At 38.2% G+C, this 15,623-nt stretch overlaps 1 protein-coding gene across 2 annotated transcripts in view; it reads left to right on the forward strand.

The window, feature by feature from the left end:
* The window catches only part of tmem237b (transmembrane protein 237b), a 29,067-nt gene extending 13,901 nt beyond the window's left edge, over positions 1-15,166 (forward strand). For both annotated transcript variants that reach the window (XM_015359329.2, XM_015359330.2), the window contains exons 6-13: positions 6,653-6,779; positions 8,372-8,529; positions 10,880-11,003; positions 11,908-12,099; positions 12,789-12,862; positions 13,443-13,530; positions 14,045-14,166; positions 14,886-15,166. In XM_015359329.2, coding sequence (XP_015214815.1) covers positions 6,653-6,779; positions 8,372-8,529; positions 10,880-11,003; positions 11,908-12,099; positions 12,789-12,862; positions 13,443-13,530; positions 14,045-14,166; positions 14,886-14,953 — 953 coding nt within the window. In that variant the 3' untranslated portion in view covers positions 14,954-15,166. The remainder of the gene's footprint in view (positions 1-6,652; positions 6,780-8,371; positions 8,530-10,879; positions 11,004-11,907; positions 12,100-12,788; positions 12,863-13,442; positions 13,531-14,044; positions 14,167-14,885) is intronic.
* The last annotated feature ends 457 nt before the right edge of the window (positions 15,167-15,623 follow it).

The following is a 15,623-nucleotide window of genomic DNA, read 5'->3' on the forward strand; positions in this document are numbered from 1 at the left end:
ATATTATGCATTGCTGTTGGTGGTTATAGCGAAACATGAGCAACCATTTTTGTGAGCATCAAAACATGGTTAAAGTACTGGTTATATTTCTACAGCTTTTTACCTTAAAACTTTTGTTTCCTAAAACCCCTTTTTCATGCAGCAGGAGCTTGGCTGCTTCCAGCTGGTGTTGTGTTTTGTCGTTTAGGAACAATGTCTGAAACATGTCAAAACTCGAGAGGAGATTGCCATTTTTTCAGTTGTCAGGAAAAGTTTATCTCATTTGTATGCTCTTGTAATTACAAGCCATAACAGCTGTCGTCTATGTTAATTTTCCCCGGTACCCAAGCTCAATGTCTTTGAACCAGATTTGTGCTTTTTATACGGAATTCTGGATTGATTCTTTTTCATCTTTAGCTTTGATTTATATGTGTAATAAGCGAGGCCTCCTTATGAATATAGCCACGTACAGTATGGCTGTAATTAGAAATGATTGAAAGCAAGCCGGATTCTAATCTGGTAAATGTGGGAGGAAGGAAATGAACTCCCTCAGGGTTTTACTTTAGTTTTTCTCCCAGTTTTATAACAATTCTGTTCTGTCAGAAAAGTTCACAATTTTTTCTGTTCCTCAGTTTTTTCTTTCCTGTAATTTATTAAGCTTGACACAAGTGACTGCAAACTCCAGAAACTTGCACTGTCTGGCTGGTTCACGGTGGCTTGCCCACCCCTAATGGATTTTGTGCTGTATAAATCACTCTGTCTTTAGGATTTGTCATTCTCTCTACACTTTAAAGTAGTGTTGTCATCTTCATCATTTTTGTTTAGAAAGTATAAGTCATGCCACAGTCACATCTCAAGTCATGTGAAAAACAACAAAGCAGTTCGTTTTAGCCAGAATATGTCAGTAGTAAGAAAGAAAGATACATTTCAGAAATTTGTATTGAGAAGTGCTTTGGAGTTACGTAGCCGATTTTCAAAATTTCTGAGTTTTATGTTCACAGGACTTCTCAAAACAAGATTGTGTGTGTTCATGTTGTAAGAGCAACATTGGATCAAAATACTATGTAATAGGAGTCTTATCTGTTTTCTTACCTGGAACATCCAGATAATTTGTGAGAAATGTTTATATTATAGAAATATTATATTATTTTTATATTAAATTTCCAAGCAAAGCAAACCCATTATAAAATGTAAAATGTGGTGGTTGGTTTGTTTCGTATAATTCCATATATATGGTGCTTTTGCCTATATCTTTAAATATGCAAAGGGACCCATTTAATCTACCTGGGAACCACAGCACCAATATGAGAAACAGGAATAGCTCTACTGCACAGCGTGTTAGGTGGACAGAATGTTTTGCCAGTTTAATTAAGGGAGAACTTTAGGAAGGCCAAAATGGACTTTAGCCAGCATACTGAAGTTAATACAGTACCTCTAGATATACAAAGGCAAAAGAAACCGCTGATGTTGGTACAGGAGAGGTTCGGTTAATGGAATTCTGTCTCTTTCTTTTTACTGGAGCCTGTCTTGGTATCCTTTTTAACTTAAATAAAAATACAATTTAAAAAATCAGTAGCACACTCACACCGGTATCATATGTGTATAGAACTGATTTAATTCGCAAAAAAAAGAGAAAATTGTCATGTTGTTGGTTTCTTTTATTTGTATGAGAGAGGTTTAAGAAAAAAAAGGTCCTGGTTTACCTGTCATTTTGTTGATTGCCATGGAGTTTTTAATGACCAATGCATCAGGACCCTGATTTCACTGGGTCCGGTACCTTCTGTCCTCGGTCTCCACAATGTCAGTCCACAGGGAAAAGTGACACTGGTTTCCCCCGCATGACTTCTGCAGCACTCTGCATCTCCCAGTAAATGAGAGACTGCCCCATCCCAGCCTCGCTCAGCTTGCAAGATGTTATGACATCAAACCACCAGGTGGTGATGCTACAGCATGGTCATTCACTTCTCAAGAACATAGACTTCTTGTAGCTATGTCTCGTAGATATGATATCCGGTATGCCTTTGGACTGTGGGAGGAAACCGGAGCACCTGGAGGGAATACTCGTGAACATGGGGAGATCATACAAACTCCATGCAGATACTGGAGCATCCCAGGTCTGTAATTGATCCCTGGGCCCCAAACACTGCTCCACCATGCTGTCCTATAACTTAGCAGTGATAATTGGATTATAGTATAGTAAAAGTAAAACAAAAGGAGGTGGAAAGCAAAAAAAATAATAATAATTTGGGACTGAAATTAAATTATATCTGCTCGAAACCAGGTTTCCGTTTCTTAGGAACTTTTCAGTGCACATAAAATGGACAAATCTAAGAACAGCTGCAGATCAAGCGACAGCCAAGGAATGGATCTGTCGCATTCGATTAAGGAGAGAAGAAGGCAGAGGTGTCTCTCTAACAGGGAATGACATCAGTGATAAAGAAGAGCGTAGTCATCAAGAGAGGCAGCTGTACCTGCGAATTTTAAAAGACAGGCTGAGAATGGTGTTGGCTGGACAGTTCTGTCAAGACGGACCACCATCAAATTGGAGTGGGAAAACACTCAACGGGTTTGTTTTTTCTGGGGTTTCTTCTCCGCACTGCCTAGCCTATTTTGTGTGTCATATTATCGTGTACACCTTCCTCAACTTGGGAAACAAATCAATGTTATAAATGTTTTCAACTGATTTTAAGAGGACACACATTGACCATAATTTTCCAAACAAAAGCATAGTTGAATGTCCAAACCAGAATTTAACAGTTCCACCTCCCCACAAGGAGAATGACCTCCTTTTGGTCCACCAATGGATCTCCAATATGAAGTATTTACATGGGCACTTGAAACAATTAATAGACAGTTGCTATTTGTTTCCCTTAAATGTTTCACCGTACTGGCATGACGCACTCTGTACATATTGCCTTAAGCTTATTTTTCCACAGAGATGTTTGCTCTGGGTGATAGCCCAATAGAAGTAGAGTGTAATCTCTGATTTCAATATCTTCATCCTTTCTTTGGACCCCTGTAAACATTGAATAAAGTCAGTAACGAATGGAATAGATAAGGATTCATTCCATTGAGAAAAAAATAACTTTTTCTGGTAGTGTTTTGCGGGCCTTAATACTGCAAGCCCAAAGACCCTAGTGCACTGAGAATCGTAATATGATGTTGTGGATACATAAAAAAAAATATCTAAAGCTCTTGACTGCTGCCTGAAAATTATTTTCAAATTATATCTTAATTTCTGAGAGGATAAAGGAGATGTTGGTTAGAAAAGCCTGTTGTTGATAAGGATAATATACCCTAACGAAACAAATGTCCAAAATGGTACAAACTCAAACACACCCTTATTTGGTAGCTTGACATATACTGATACAGAAGGTCAAACAGGTATTCATTCCACAGGCGTAGAAACCCTGTGAAGAAATTCGGCTATGCCACTGTTTTGGTAGGATTTTAAACACAAACCTCTAGTGTGCATAACACGTAATCGGTGCATTCCCAATTGTCCTGTTGTTTTGTAGCTACATGCTAATATCAAGGGAAAGATGCACCAGTGAAAATGCTTACTGGTACAGTATAACTGTAACTGGAATCAACATTTGATGGTTCTTGTAACCCAGTCCCTATAATGGGCTGAAACATATGCTCATTTCAATACCATTTTTCCTGCACTTTTGAACTGATTGAAAATTTGCCTAAAGAAGACGCATTATTGAAGAAGATGCATTTCCAAGAGCTTTTTTCAGTGGTTTTGATTGTTTTAGACACATTTTATGACATCACATTTTCAAATCTGATGACTGGAAGGTTTCAGAGACAGATTTCAGGATTGCTTTGTTGAAACCCCAGCTAGGGTTAGGGTTAGCATTCTTGCACTACTTAGACATTTTTTATGCTCAGAGGTGGATTTTGGGTCCCAAGGGGACATTAGGATGACTGATAATTTGCTCCTATCTGCAATTTTTTTTCAGAGACACTTGGCTGCTTATACTGTATAATGCACCTTTCTGTACTTAAAAACCAAGTCAAAGGAAGTTTAAGAAAAACTGTTCTATTGGGTACACTCTCTTAATTTTGTCATTTAACGTGCAACTAGATGTATAACTGAAGTCTGAAGTCAACAGTTAATGGGTTCTTGTAACCCAAACCCTACAGTGGCCTGAAATGCACGCTCATTTCAATACCATTTTTAAAATGTTTTTCTGCTTTTCTAATTTAACGTGCAACTAGGTGTACTGTATGTACAGCTTAAGAATAGCTACAGTATGCCTACCTTGCTTTAACAATTTTGTTATTGCAATGCAGGCATACTGTAGATTAGAAACTACAGATGAGACTAAAATAGATCCAGTTCAAGTGCAGTTAATCCTTCATATAAATGACTTTTAGACAGTTAAAGCTACCAGTATCATGACTGTTTCTTATAATCCCACAATATAATAAGTGCTGTGTCAATTTTTTTTGGTGGCTGTTATTGAAGTGGTGCACAAACGTACACCTGTATGGTATGTATACTGACCTGAAGAATAAGTGTGATTTCCAGACATACTGTATAATAAAATTCAGGTCTTGATTCCAGAGAGAGGCCTGGAGAGGCCAAATATCTAAGTGTAACTTGATTACTTTAGAAGACTCTGGTACTCAATGGCTGCAAGCTTTTGTGTCAGACTATCTTAATTATTTGATTAATCCTGAATTAAACAGATCACCTGCTTAGCTGATGCCATGTGGTCCAAGTCATGGGCCAAACTCATGGTTACCTGCAAAACCTACTGAATTGAGGGCCTCCTCAACATGAGTTGGAGCCTCCAGGGTTAAATTAATGACAGAACAATTTATTAACAAAATTGATCAATAAAGAATGAACTACTACTCTGATATGAAAATGAACAAAACTTAAACTCTGAAATGTAAAAGGTAATGCAAACAATATGCTCTATATCTAGTTTAGCTTTTGCTTAGCCTCCAGTTTGCCCCTTTAATAATACCCTGTTGCAAGCATTAAAGATTTGTGCAGTAATCACAGAGGATCATGATTGACAGGAAAATAATTTCTCATTTGAAAATTGAAGGTTTAGAAGATTTTTTTTTTGCATTTAAAGGGGGTTAATTGATTTGATCCCTGTTAAATCATTATGGAAATACAAAACAGGGCCTAATTTAGCAAACCATTTTATTTGCATGGTTATTAAAACCGTGTTTTCTTTCTTTCCTGCACTATTTTCTACTCAGTCTAATTAATCTTTTTCGTCGTAACTTGCTTCTTAATTTGACATTTCTGGTTAACCTGGTCATTCTGGATGTCTGTTCATCCTCTTTACTGTGGCATTTGTTCTGTATAAAAGCATAAAAGGCAATTAATGCCTTGTGCCACTGTAATGAGTCTTTGCATTTTAGTTGGCTTCTGTCTGTCTATTGGTTTTTCTCCACAGATACACCACTGTGGAAATTTGCCTTTCAGCTCTTCCTTCCCATGTAAATCAAATAAACTTTTACTTCCCATCTCTTCCATCATTTTCACTGATGTGCTATAGTAATAAGAATTCACTGTACTAATTAAAGAAAAAAAGATCTTTGGCACCAAGTGCTCTATCCTGGTAGAAAAGCTCTGGACATTTCCTGTCTGACGTATTTCCTGGTCTCAAGGGAATTGCTTTTGTGTTAAAAAAAAGAATTATTTTTAACACAATAATTTTGCATTCATGAAAAGATACAATTATTATCTGTGATAATGTTGTCATTGAAACAAATATGTTGGGATTGGGTAGGCTTGACAGGGGTGCAAGAATGGGGTGCAAGGATTTTGTGGGTACTTTTTAAAAGTACGATGATTCGAGTCTCCCTCCTCCACAAGCCTTATGGCAGATTTACCTCTGCACCTAGGACTCTATTCTAGCAAAGTGGAAGGAATAGGTAGAGGAAACTGAATATATTACTTATGTCATCCTTTTTCATTGTTTCTAGTTGGCAGTTTTGATTGACAGCCCAGTGCTTGGCTGTCCACAGGCTTCGTGCTACCTCCTTATCGCTACTGCACACAAGACAATAATTACACCCCGGGTAGCTGTAGCTCTTCAAATAGTTTTGTTTATGTTAAGTACAGCCTATGATCCCTCATTAAGTGGATTTCTTCCCCAACAGCAGCAGTTTAAAATGCTCCCTAAGAAATGAATAAATTGTTACAGTAATTAACAACGTAATCCATCATTCCAGGAACCTTGTGGAAAGAGGATAAATGCAATCGCTTCTCATTTCACTTTCTTGGAAAAGTGGATTTGCATAATCTCCAAACTTAATAACATTGCTGTGAGCATAAGCGAGGTACAACTCGTTGAATTCAAATGAAGCACGTGCCTCTAAATTGTATTAGCAGATTTGAGGATTTTTAATTCCTCTTTAATATATTAAATTCTGACTCGTTGTTTGCCGATTCAGCCCATGCACACACACCCCACCTTTCCATTGACAAAGGTAGACATGTGCCAAGCTGTAACGACGTTAACATTACTGCCGAGATAGCTGTGTCAATCTTTGCAGGAGCCCTGTTAGTAACATAGGGCATTGTGGGGTGAACCTAGGTGTGCTGGCCGCCATGCAAGTTGTTCATTAAAAATGCCGATCAAAAACGAGAATCGCCGTGGCGGATGTTGACCATGATCGCGTCATGCCCTTTTAGATTCCGAAACCTCATTCATGCAGCACAGCGCCTCCGATCCCTCGGAGCAGAAGGACCTGGCCGATGGAGAAGGAGCCGAGCAGGCCGATGGAGAGGAGGTGGCTCGCAAACCTCGGAAAAAAACCAAGTGAGCATGCAGAGCACGTTGAGCCGGACAACTTAGGCGTGCGGCGCTCGTCTTCTTGGGTCTCGGTGACTTTGAGTTATTTAACTTGTCGAAGTAACATTTGTGTCTGTTTTATATGTACCAATGACAAATCAAAGACTTGAAACGTGTCGGATGTCAGGGAGCTAGCTAGGATAATGCATTAGGTAACATATCTGTATTAAGATGTGTTGAGTTACCATCACATGACCTTAAAAAAAATCTTATCCCATGCCCATGGACTCTGAAGTCTTAACATTAACATGACATTGGTCACAGTTTATTTGAATTTTGTTGCATAAAGGCTTTATAATCCCTTCATAATTGCTATGAATATCATGGCCTCTTATGGACATGTTATGCCATTTGCATGTCTCTATAAAGCATTATGCTTGTAATAACAACGTTTTGTGTAACAGTTATTAAGGGCTTATGAAACCATTATGCACCAATGTTCAAATAAAGCAGTACCATTTTTTTTAGTAATCTCTAAAAGTATTTTTTTGTGTGGACTTTATCTCCAAGTTACATGTGGAATCTAAAGTAAAGACTTGTCAAATCATTTAAGATGGAAGACAAATTTACATTAAAAACTGTTCCAAACTGGTTTGGATTGAATTTAGAATTTTGAAAATGAGATTCTGGATTGTTTTTGAGAAAGTTAGGATTAGGATTAAGCTATATTATTGCCTATGTTCTTTTAAAACCGTACCTTCTTGGCTAATTATAATTGATTTTACACCAAAGATCTAGGATGGCCATGTGAGATTTAATATTTGTAAATATTGGCTGTGCACATAAATCCCATAGTGGAGTGGTGGGTTTTGCTATCTTTTATGTAAATTCTGTATATGCCTGTGTCTAGGCTCATTATGAATAATTAACAATACCTTTCTGTATGACTGTTTTTCAGATTATGATACAATTGCATTTCACTGAACCAGTAACACTGATCTAATGAGATTTACTCAGAGCTCTAAAATGAATATTTGGCTATTTGAATTAGGATGATTACAACTAATGCAAGGACATGTAGTGCCAATTACCCATTCCATTCACTAATAGAACTGATGCTTCACAGCAAATTTGGTATTTGTGTGCCAGAATGACCATTTTGCAGGTGTAGCAAGTTGATGTGGAGATACTAGGACAGGAAATATGTTTAATTCAATAAAATACTGGACACTATCATTTTAACTGTCCATGTTATTAGTCCAGTTAATAGGTGACGCTTCAATTGCTAAGCTCAAATGGGGTGAATATATCATATGAGAAATGCAGCTGATTGCTTTAAAAAGTATTCAGCAGGTCTCAAATTCAGATTTCCTTGATACAATCACATAGTCTTTGATTGTTTCAAATTTTCAAGAAAGAAATACATTCCTAGTCCTCCTATCTTTAAAGAACTGAACGTTTTTACCCCTGGATAGAGCAGCCTATGAGGTGCCTGGTACTCTGGCTACTTTAAAGAAACATCTGCATAAAGATCCTAGGATCAAGTAGTTCCTAATCATCAAACAGGCTAGAAGGACCAAATGGCCTCCTCTCATTTGTACCCTTCTTATGTTCCTTAGGAAATCACGGACAGCTGATCTTCAGTACACCAATGAGCTGGGGGTGGAGGAAGACGACATCATCACAGACGTCCAACACCCCATTCCCCAGCATTCCCTGTTCTCCGCTCCTCTGGGCAACAGCCAACCCGTTGGCAAAGTGTTTGTGGAGCGAAACCGTGAGTTTAAACTTTGCTGTGATGGTGAATCCTGCACTTTCGGTGAAACGCTTACATGGGGAATGTTGTGTTTGTTCCATTGTTGTGCTTCGGGTCTTCTAATGTAGTAGGAACAGGACAGTTCACCATGTTTAGGACTCTTGGATTATGGTTAGTGTAAAAAAAAGAAAAACGTCATGATTTCTCACCATTTGTAGATGGGATAGACTTAATCATAGATGAAAACAGTGGCTTTTTAAAGTTTTATATCATGTGATACACACATACATGCAGTATACCATCTGAAAAAAAGCACAAAGATTTAGCAATTTCAAGATGAATTCATGTCCGGACCTGTATTTACTGGCAGGATATGTCTGTCAAAAGTAGTTGCTATTCGATCAGTGCAAATTAAATTTCAAAAAGGTCCAATGAAATCTTGTGTTAAAATCAACTGTATAAAAAAATTGATGTATCATCTCAACACAGACTCAGTATTTTATTGATAAACTGAACAACATTGTGTTGTTTTTGCACTTTTTTTCATTTTGGTTTAATGTTTTTTAGTTTTCACTAGTTGTGGCAAATCTAAAAAGAAGTGCACTGTGTCTTTCCTCACCACCCAGTTCTCTGCAGCTTGGGGTATGTCCAAACTGGCCTTTTTTTTAATTGAATGTGCACTGTAAATTCTTGGCTTTGGGTTTTAACACAGGAAAAGGATGTGTTCAAAACCCAAACATTTTTATATGGAAAATATAAATGTTTTTTTTTTAATTGCAAACCCAGAATGGTAAAAGAAGTGTGTGAACGCCATGCTACACGACCTAAAATGTACATTTAAAATGTAAAACTAAAATGTAAAGAAAATTTGCGGATATCTCATTTCAAAATGTGATTCAAATCCTTCGTATGAGTGTGCTCTGTCCCTTCAAGAGGCATTTGAAACTGACAAGCTGGATGGAAACTGATATGAAAGACGACTAATGGAGTTTTTGAACAGATGTTTGGGAGAAGGTCAAAATTCTGCTCTCACTCACTTCTGCTCTTCTGCGTATAAATGTTTCGTCTTCTAAGGACTAAGGTTTTTGCACATTTTTCTTTCATCCGGTCCCAGGTTCATCTGTCTCAAAGCGAGGTGGGGGGGATGTCCTGTCAGTCTTGTCCTTATGTTTAAGTTGTCGTTCCCTCAGGCAGACAAGTTATTTCAAATAAATTCAGCAAACAGTATGTAGCCTCTCTGTTGCGTTAATTAGGATTTGACCAAATTACTAAAGTGGGCTTTGGACTTTGGTTCCAAACCACTCCAGAGTAAAAACTGGCAAGAGGCACTGGTGGGCATGCTATAAAAGAGCCAGTTTCACATTATTTATTCAGAATCAGCATTGCCTGTAAGTTAAAGTAAATGTCAAGCCTTGAGCTGAGAAAGCAAATCCCTAGACAAATTGTACTCCATCACAACAGTTTCACACTGTGTCCCGGTGTTCCCGGTGGGAGCAGATCTTTTTTCCTCACAGCATCTGTGCACTAATGAGACAGTAAAGAAATTAATGACACATTTCATCAGTGTGGCCTGAAATATTAACAATAAAATAAAAAGAATATTGGGTATTTTGAAACATCCACTTTAGGTGAACTGAGAGCACTCTGCTCATCTTTTTTTTTAACTGAAAATGCTATATGCCAATGTTATAAACTTGCAGCTGAGGATTGAAAACGATTGCACTGAAATCCATATGTCCATCCACTATCAGAAAGCCGATGACTCCTGACAAGGGTCACTGCCATACAGAGACACCAGTCTATGCTCAAGCAGTTTACAGGCAACAAGTTAAACTAGTCAGCATGTCTTTGAAAGGTGGGAGGAAAACAGAATACCTGAATGAAATCCATGCAAACAGGAAAATACGGAAGCTCTACATAGAGTCTGGATACAGACCTGGGAACCAAGAGTTGTGAAGTAGCAGCAATAACTGTCCTTGAGTTATTACTACTGATTTGGTCAGTGAGCAATCCAAGATAGAGATTTTGCCATAATCCTCCTAGCTGTGGGAACTACTGTCCGGCCAGAAAGACAAGGTTATCAAAACTCCCCCAGAACATGATATGAGCCTACTCAAGATGCCCCTAGCCCCTACAAGGGTAATGAGAGGGTAGACTGTGGTTTGTTTATTGAAGTTAGAAACTCTATATAGTGCATATAACTGATATTCACCACGACTGCTTTAGTTCCAACTGGAATGTTTTTATTGCATCCGTGTTCAGCTCGTTTTGTCATCTCTTGAGAATATTTGGAGAAAAAAATATCCAATGCTCGGCATGTGCTTCCAAAAATGTCTCAACCTTGATTTTGACACGCTTCCTACATCCTTAGGTCGATTCCAAGCTGCAGAGCGGTCAGAACTCAACAAGCCTGCTGAGCAGGTGGACGATTACATGGAGGTGAAACCTCTCTGGACCACAAAAGATGTAGCCATGAGGGTGCACCGAGGATTCAGGTTTGCTTCCTCTTACACTTTCCTCTGTTCTTCGTTGAGGACATTGTGGAAACACCTATGATCTCACCTATGATCTGAACCTCACAGTGCCTTCTTCCTTCCTTTCTTTCTTTCTTTCTTACCAAAAACCCAAACGCACATTGAAAATCTCCCTCTACCATACATGTCAAAAGTTCACTCCCCATACTTTCTACCCCTTTATTTTATTCTGTTGATGCGTATTTTTGTACATAACCTGTTACCTTTTTGTTGTTTTGCACATTGCCTGTTGTTGTTGTTTTTTTGCACACCATCTGTTGTTGTTTTTTGCACACTGCCTGTTGTCTCTGTCTTTCTTTTGCTACACAATTGTATTGTTGTTGTTGTTGTTGTGGTTTTTTTTCTCTTTGTACTACTTATGTCCGAGAGCTAGCTAAAGAGCATTTCGTTATACCATATACCATGTATATGAGTGTAATGACAATAAACTTGAACTCGAACTTGAAACCATACCCATGTTGTGCGTCAGATTTTGTTGTTTACCTTTAGCAGTGTCCCAGTGAGAGATGTGCTGCTATTCGGAGTGCTTGTAGGTGTTTCCATGGATCCTCTTAACACAGGGGAGGTACACAGAGGGTTGTATAGTTGAAAATGTGCTTCAACTCTAAAACAACCATGAATTTCTATTTATAATCTGTTTTTCATGATTAGCCCCAGGATTCTTAAATGAGTTGCTATGACCTGCGCCCACTCCTGTTCATTGCCTGTTGTGTGGATGCAGTTAGTGTTCAGGCCTCTGGTTGTTTGGGATTGTCTGGTAAAGAGCAGGTCATGTGCGCCGCCAGGTCTTTGTCCTAGCGAATTCAGCCTTTAAGGCGAATCTCATGTCAATGTTTTGTTTTTTTTTTAAAACAATTTCTCTTAGGGTCATCGGCTTGTTTTCACACGGCTTCCTGGCGGGTTACGCGGTGTGGAATATCATCGTTGTGTACGTGCTGGCAGGGAATGATCTTGCTGCCCTTCCCAACCTGCTGCAACAGTACAAGACTCTGGCCTACCCTTCGCAGTCCCTGCTCTACCTGCTGCTGGCCCTAAGCACTGTATCTGCCTTCGACAGGTACCATGGTCCCTCTGAATTACACTGTGAATCAGTCTTTGACTGCTACTAATGAGCTTTGGCATTGCAACATCACCCATGTCACAGTACATTTGTGACGCCTGCTGCTTTTCCTCATCATTTCTATGTGCCCTGCAGATAGATGTTGCAACAATTATTTCTGTCCTTTCTACATGCCTTTAAAGGTCTAATGAGCACTGTTAAGATGCGTTTAAGTACATTTCCCCCTAATGTCTAGATGATGAAGAAAGCTCTTTTGCTTATTTTTCTTAACGTGGTGATTAAAGGTTTCAATACTGGACTGAGGCGGTGTCAATGTGTGCTTGTTTTGCTGCTTTCTCATGATGGAATTTTCTTTCAAGAGAGTTTAATGCTTTATTATTGTCAAACGACTGAATATCACATTCTTTCGGAGATTAACTACTCCCTAAAATTGTCAAATAGGAAAGCAGAAAGAGCGAGAAAAAAAAACGTAAGGGGTGAATTATGAACGATCATAAAAACGCCAGTCTTTGAATTGCCATAAGATGATTTATAGTTTCTACCAAATGACATCCAGCAGAACTTAGTCTGTTTTGCAGGTGCATTGAAATTTTGATCTACTATGAGCCCAGGTCAGAGGCTGTTAAATATTTAAGAATGTGAGATGTTATTTTGTGCTCTAATTGTTAGCATTTCTGGATTTGTAGGGTAAACTTAGTTAAAGCATCAGTGGCTCTCCGTGGGTTCCTCACATTAGATCCAGCTGCTGTGGCTTCCTTCTGTGAGTAGTATATTTAGTCCATTTCAGCACATCGAAAATGTCTTTGCAGGGGGAGTGGGAGATAGTTGGTTGGTAAAGGCATGAGATGAACACATGTACCATCCATCCATTTTCTAACCACTTCATCTAGTTCAGGGTCATGGGAGAGCAGGAGCAATGGGCACAAGGCAGGGTACACTCTTGATGGGATGCCCGTCCATAGTAGCGCACACGCAGACACAGTCACCCTAGGGGCAGTTTTAACCAATTAACCAATGGATGGATGGACACTTCACTTCTGTCTTTGGAAATACTTGGTCCAGGCCAAAATTGCATGCCATTTCTTAGAATAGCCTGCATATCATCATCATCGTCATCTCCAGAATAGACAGGTTCATTCTTTCAGACATGCTTAAAGTTGCTTTGTTTGTTAGAAGCATTTTTATGCTCACTTTTTTTGAAGCATGATGTGCTATTATAGTCACTGCGTCAAGTCACAGAATAGAATTCTCTTGATTTTTTTTTTGCCATCTAATGTTTTTTCATCACAGAGAAAATAAATTTAATGGCATGCCATGGTATGTTCTTCTCTTCCCACCAGTGTATTTTGTAGCTCTCATCTTGTCTTTGAGCCAGCAGATGACCAGTGACCGAATAAACCTTTACTCACCTAACAACGAAACCTTATGGTAAAGACTGGTATAAGTTAATAGCTTTTTTTCATACTGCTGAACTTAATGTAATGCCTTTGAATCTACGTAAAGGACCAGTCTTGACACAGAGAGAGATGTAATATTTGATATTACAGATATTGGCCAAGTGAATGAAATATGTTCTAGACCTCTTCTTCTAAGCAGCACATTTCAGTAGTTAGGTCATAATCTGAAAACATTATGCTATTTAGGCTATCCTACTTTGCCACTAAACTTTCAAAATCCGCATTAAATGTGTGATTTTATTTGATTTTTGGAGAAAGTGTATGGATTAATACACTGCGTTGCTCTATTGAGACTCCTGCTTAGATTAATTTTGTACACTTGGAAGCATGGCTTAGCACTTCATAATGAAATTTTCAGATGTGTAAGATTTAATAATGTGAACACTAGTGATGTTCTCCAGTTAATCTTCCCCCATTTTGATGTGTTTAGCTGGGATAAAAGGGAAATCTTAATTGGGGGTTTGACATTTTGTCTTTGGGAACAGGCCTGCTGGCACTGAACATCAGATCCTACAGCCCTGGGTTGTGGTCAATCTGGTAGTGGCACTGCTGGTGGGACTGGCCTGGGTTTTCCTTTCCACCAGACCACTGACGGATTACACAGAAGGTAGGAAACACCTTTTATGAAGTTTACAAGTGAAACTAAAGAACATGGATTTCGGTTTTCTAAGGCGCTGTCTGGATGTTGCTGGAATTGAATGTTATCTGTCAGAGCAGGACTGAAAATCATTTTTCCCCCCTAATGAAAAGCAATTTTAAACTAGAGTTTGAACAGTCGCCAGTCTGCCACAGTCTATTCTTTAAACATAAGTTCTATTATGGTCAAACACACTGCTGTGAGTCACAGCACAAAAGTGACATTTAGTGTTTGTTTAATGCCAAACTGGTGTCTCTCTGTACTGATACAGCTCTTGGCATGTAATTACTCAGCCGTCCGTGTACAAACGTGAAATGATGGAACATGAAGGAACATCTGAGGTAGCCGAGATTCAAGTAATGGCACCTCATGTTTCATGCATTTTGGGGCTATAAGACCTTTGAAGTTGGAGTATATTCAAGTTATGATTTTTGAATTTGTTCTTTTGTTGGCAAGATCTATATAAGCTTTGACAGTAGCGTTTTTCTGCACTTTCATATGTACAGAACCCAAAGTATCAGGATGAAAACAATAGCATTTGAAATTAGTAGGTCCTGCAGGCTGTGGGAGTCATTCATTGTCTCTGCGTGTCTGTGTGCTTTGTTCTGTCAATACAGTGAAGCTGATCTGCCCATAAGCATGTTTCTGAAGCGCAATTCATCATTTTTCTTTATTTTTCCCCCCTCTAGAGAGCTTGTTTGGTATGGAATTGGAAGAGTACCCAAAGACAGAGGAAAAAAATGAAATTCAGGCATAAAGATTTTTTTAGTTTGTTGAAACTAGTTTGAAATTGTATCCTTGATGGTCTGTTTATGTACTGTAAACAACTTAAATGTACCCTGCTTAATGTTTTTTTTAAGAAATTTATTTTTGTATTGTGTATTGTATTTTTATGATGTGTGTATCTGTAGGTATACATTTTTACAATGTGTAGTTATTTTTTTTTAAATACAACGTACCTTTGTGAAAATTGAGTTCTTGGCTTTTTTTCTTGAAAAAACGATAATCAAAAAGATAATCTCTTATTTTCATCCAGTGAGTTTTTATACTTTGTTTTCAAAGGAGCTGAAAGAATGTTTTAATCATCAGGAATCAATATCCCAATACTGCTGCTGCTATTATTTAATTCTTTTTCCATGTGAATTTTATGTCTTCTCCAGGCTCAGTGAATTCCTTAATAGCTATTACAAACTATAGATTTACTTTTATGCTGTTCCAATGCTGAAGTCCCTCAGTGAGAGTTTAATGGAGATTTCTTTCTTTTGCTATCTATTTTTAAAACTTAAAAATAGATTTTAAAACTTTTAAAATTTAAACTGCATAAATGAGAAAAAGCACCTAGTAAAATTGTTGAATGATATAAAATGACTTGCACAGTGGTATATATTCTATGCTTTTTATAATGCATGCAAAAACAGAAAAATGAA

This window comes from Lepisosteus oculatus, chromosome 12, assembly GCF_040954835.1.
Source record: "Lepisosteus oculatus isolate fLepOcu1 chromosome 12, fLepOcu1.hap2, whole genome shotgun sequence".
Lineage (NCBI taxonomy): Eukaryota > Metazoa > Chordata > Actinopteri > Semionotiformes > Lepisosteidae > Lepisosteus > Lepisosteus oculatus.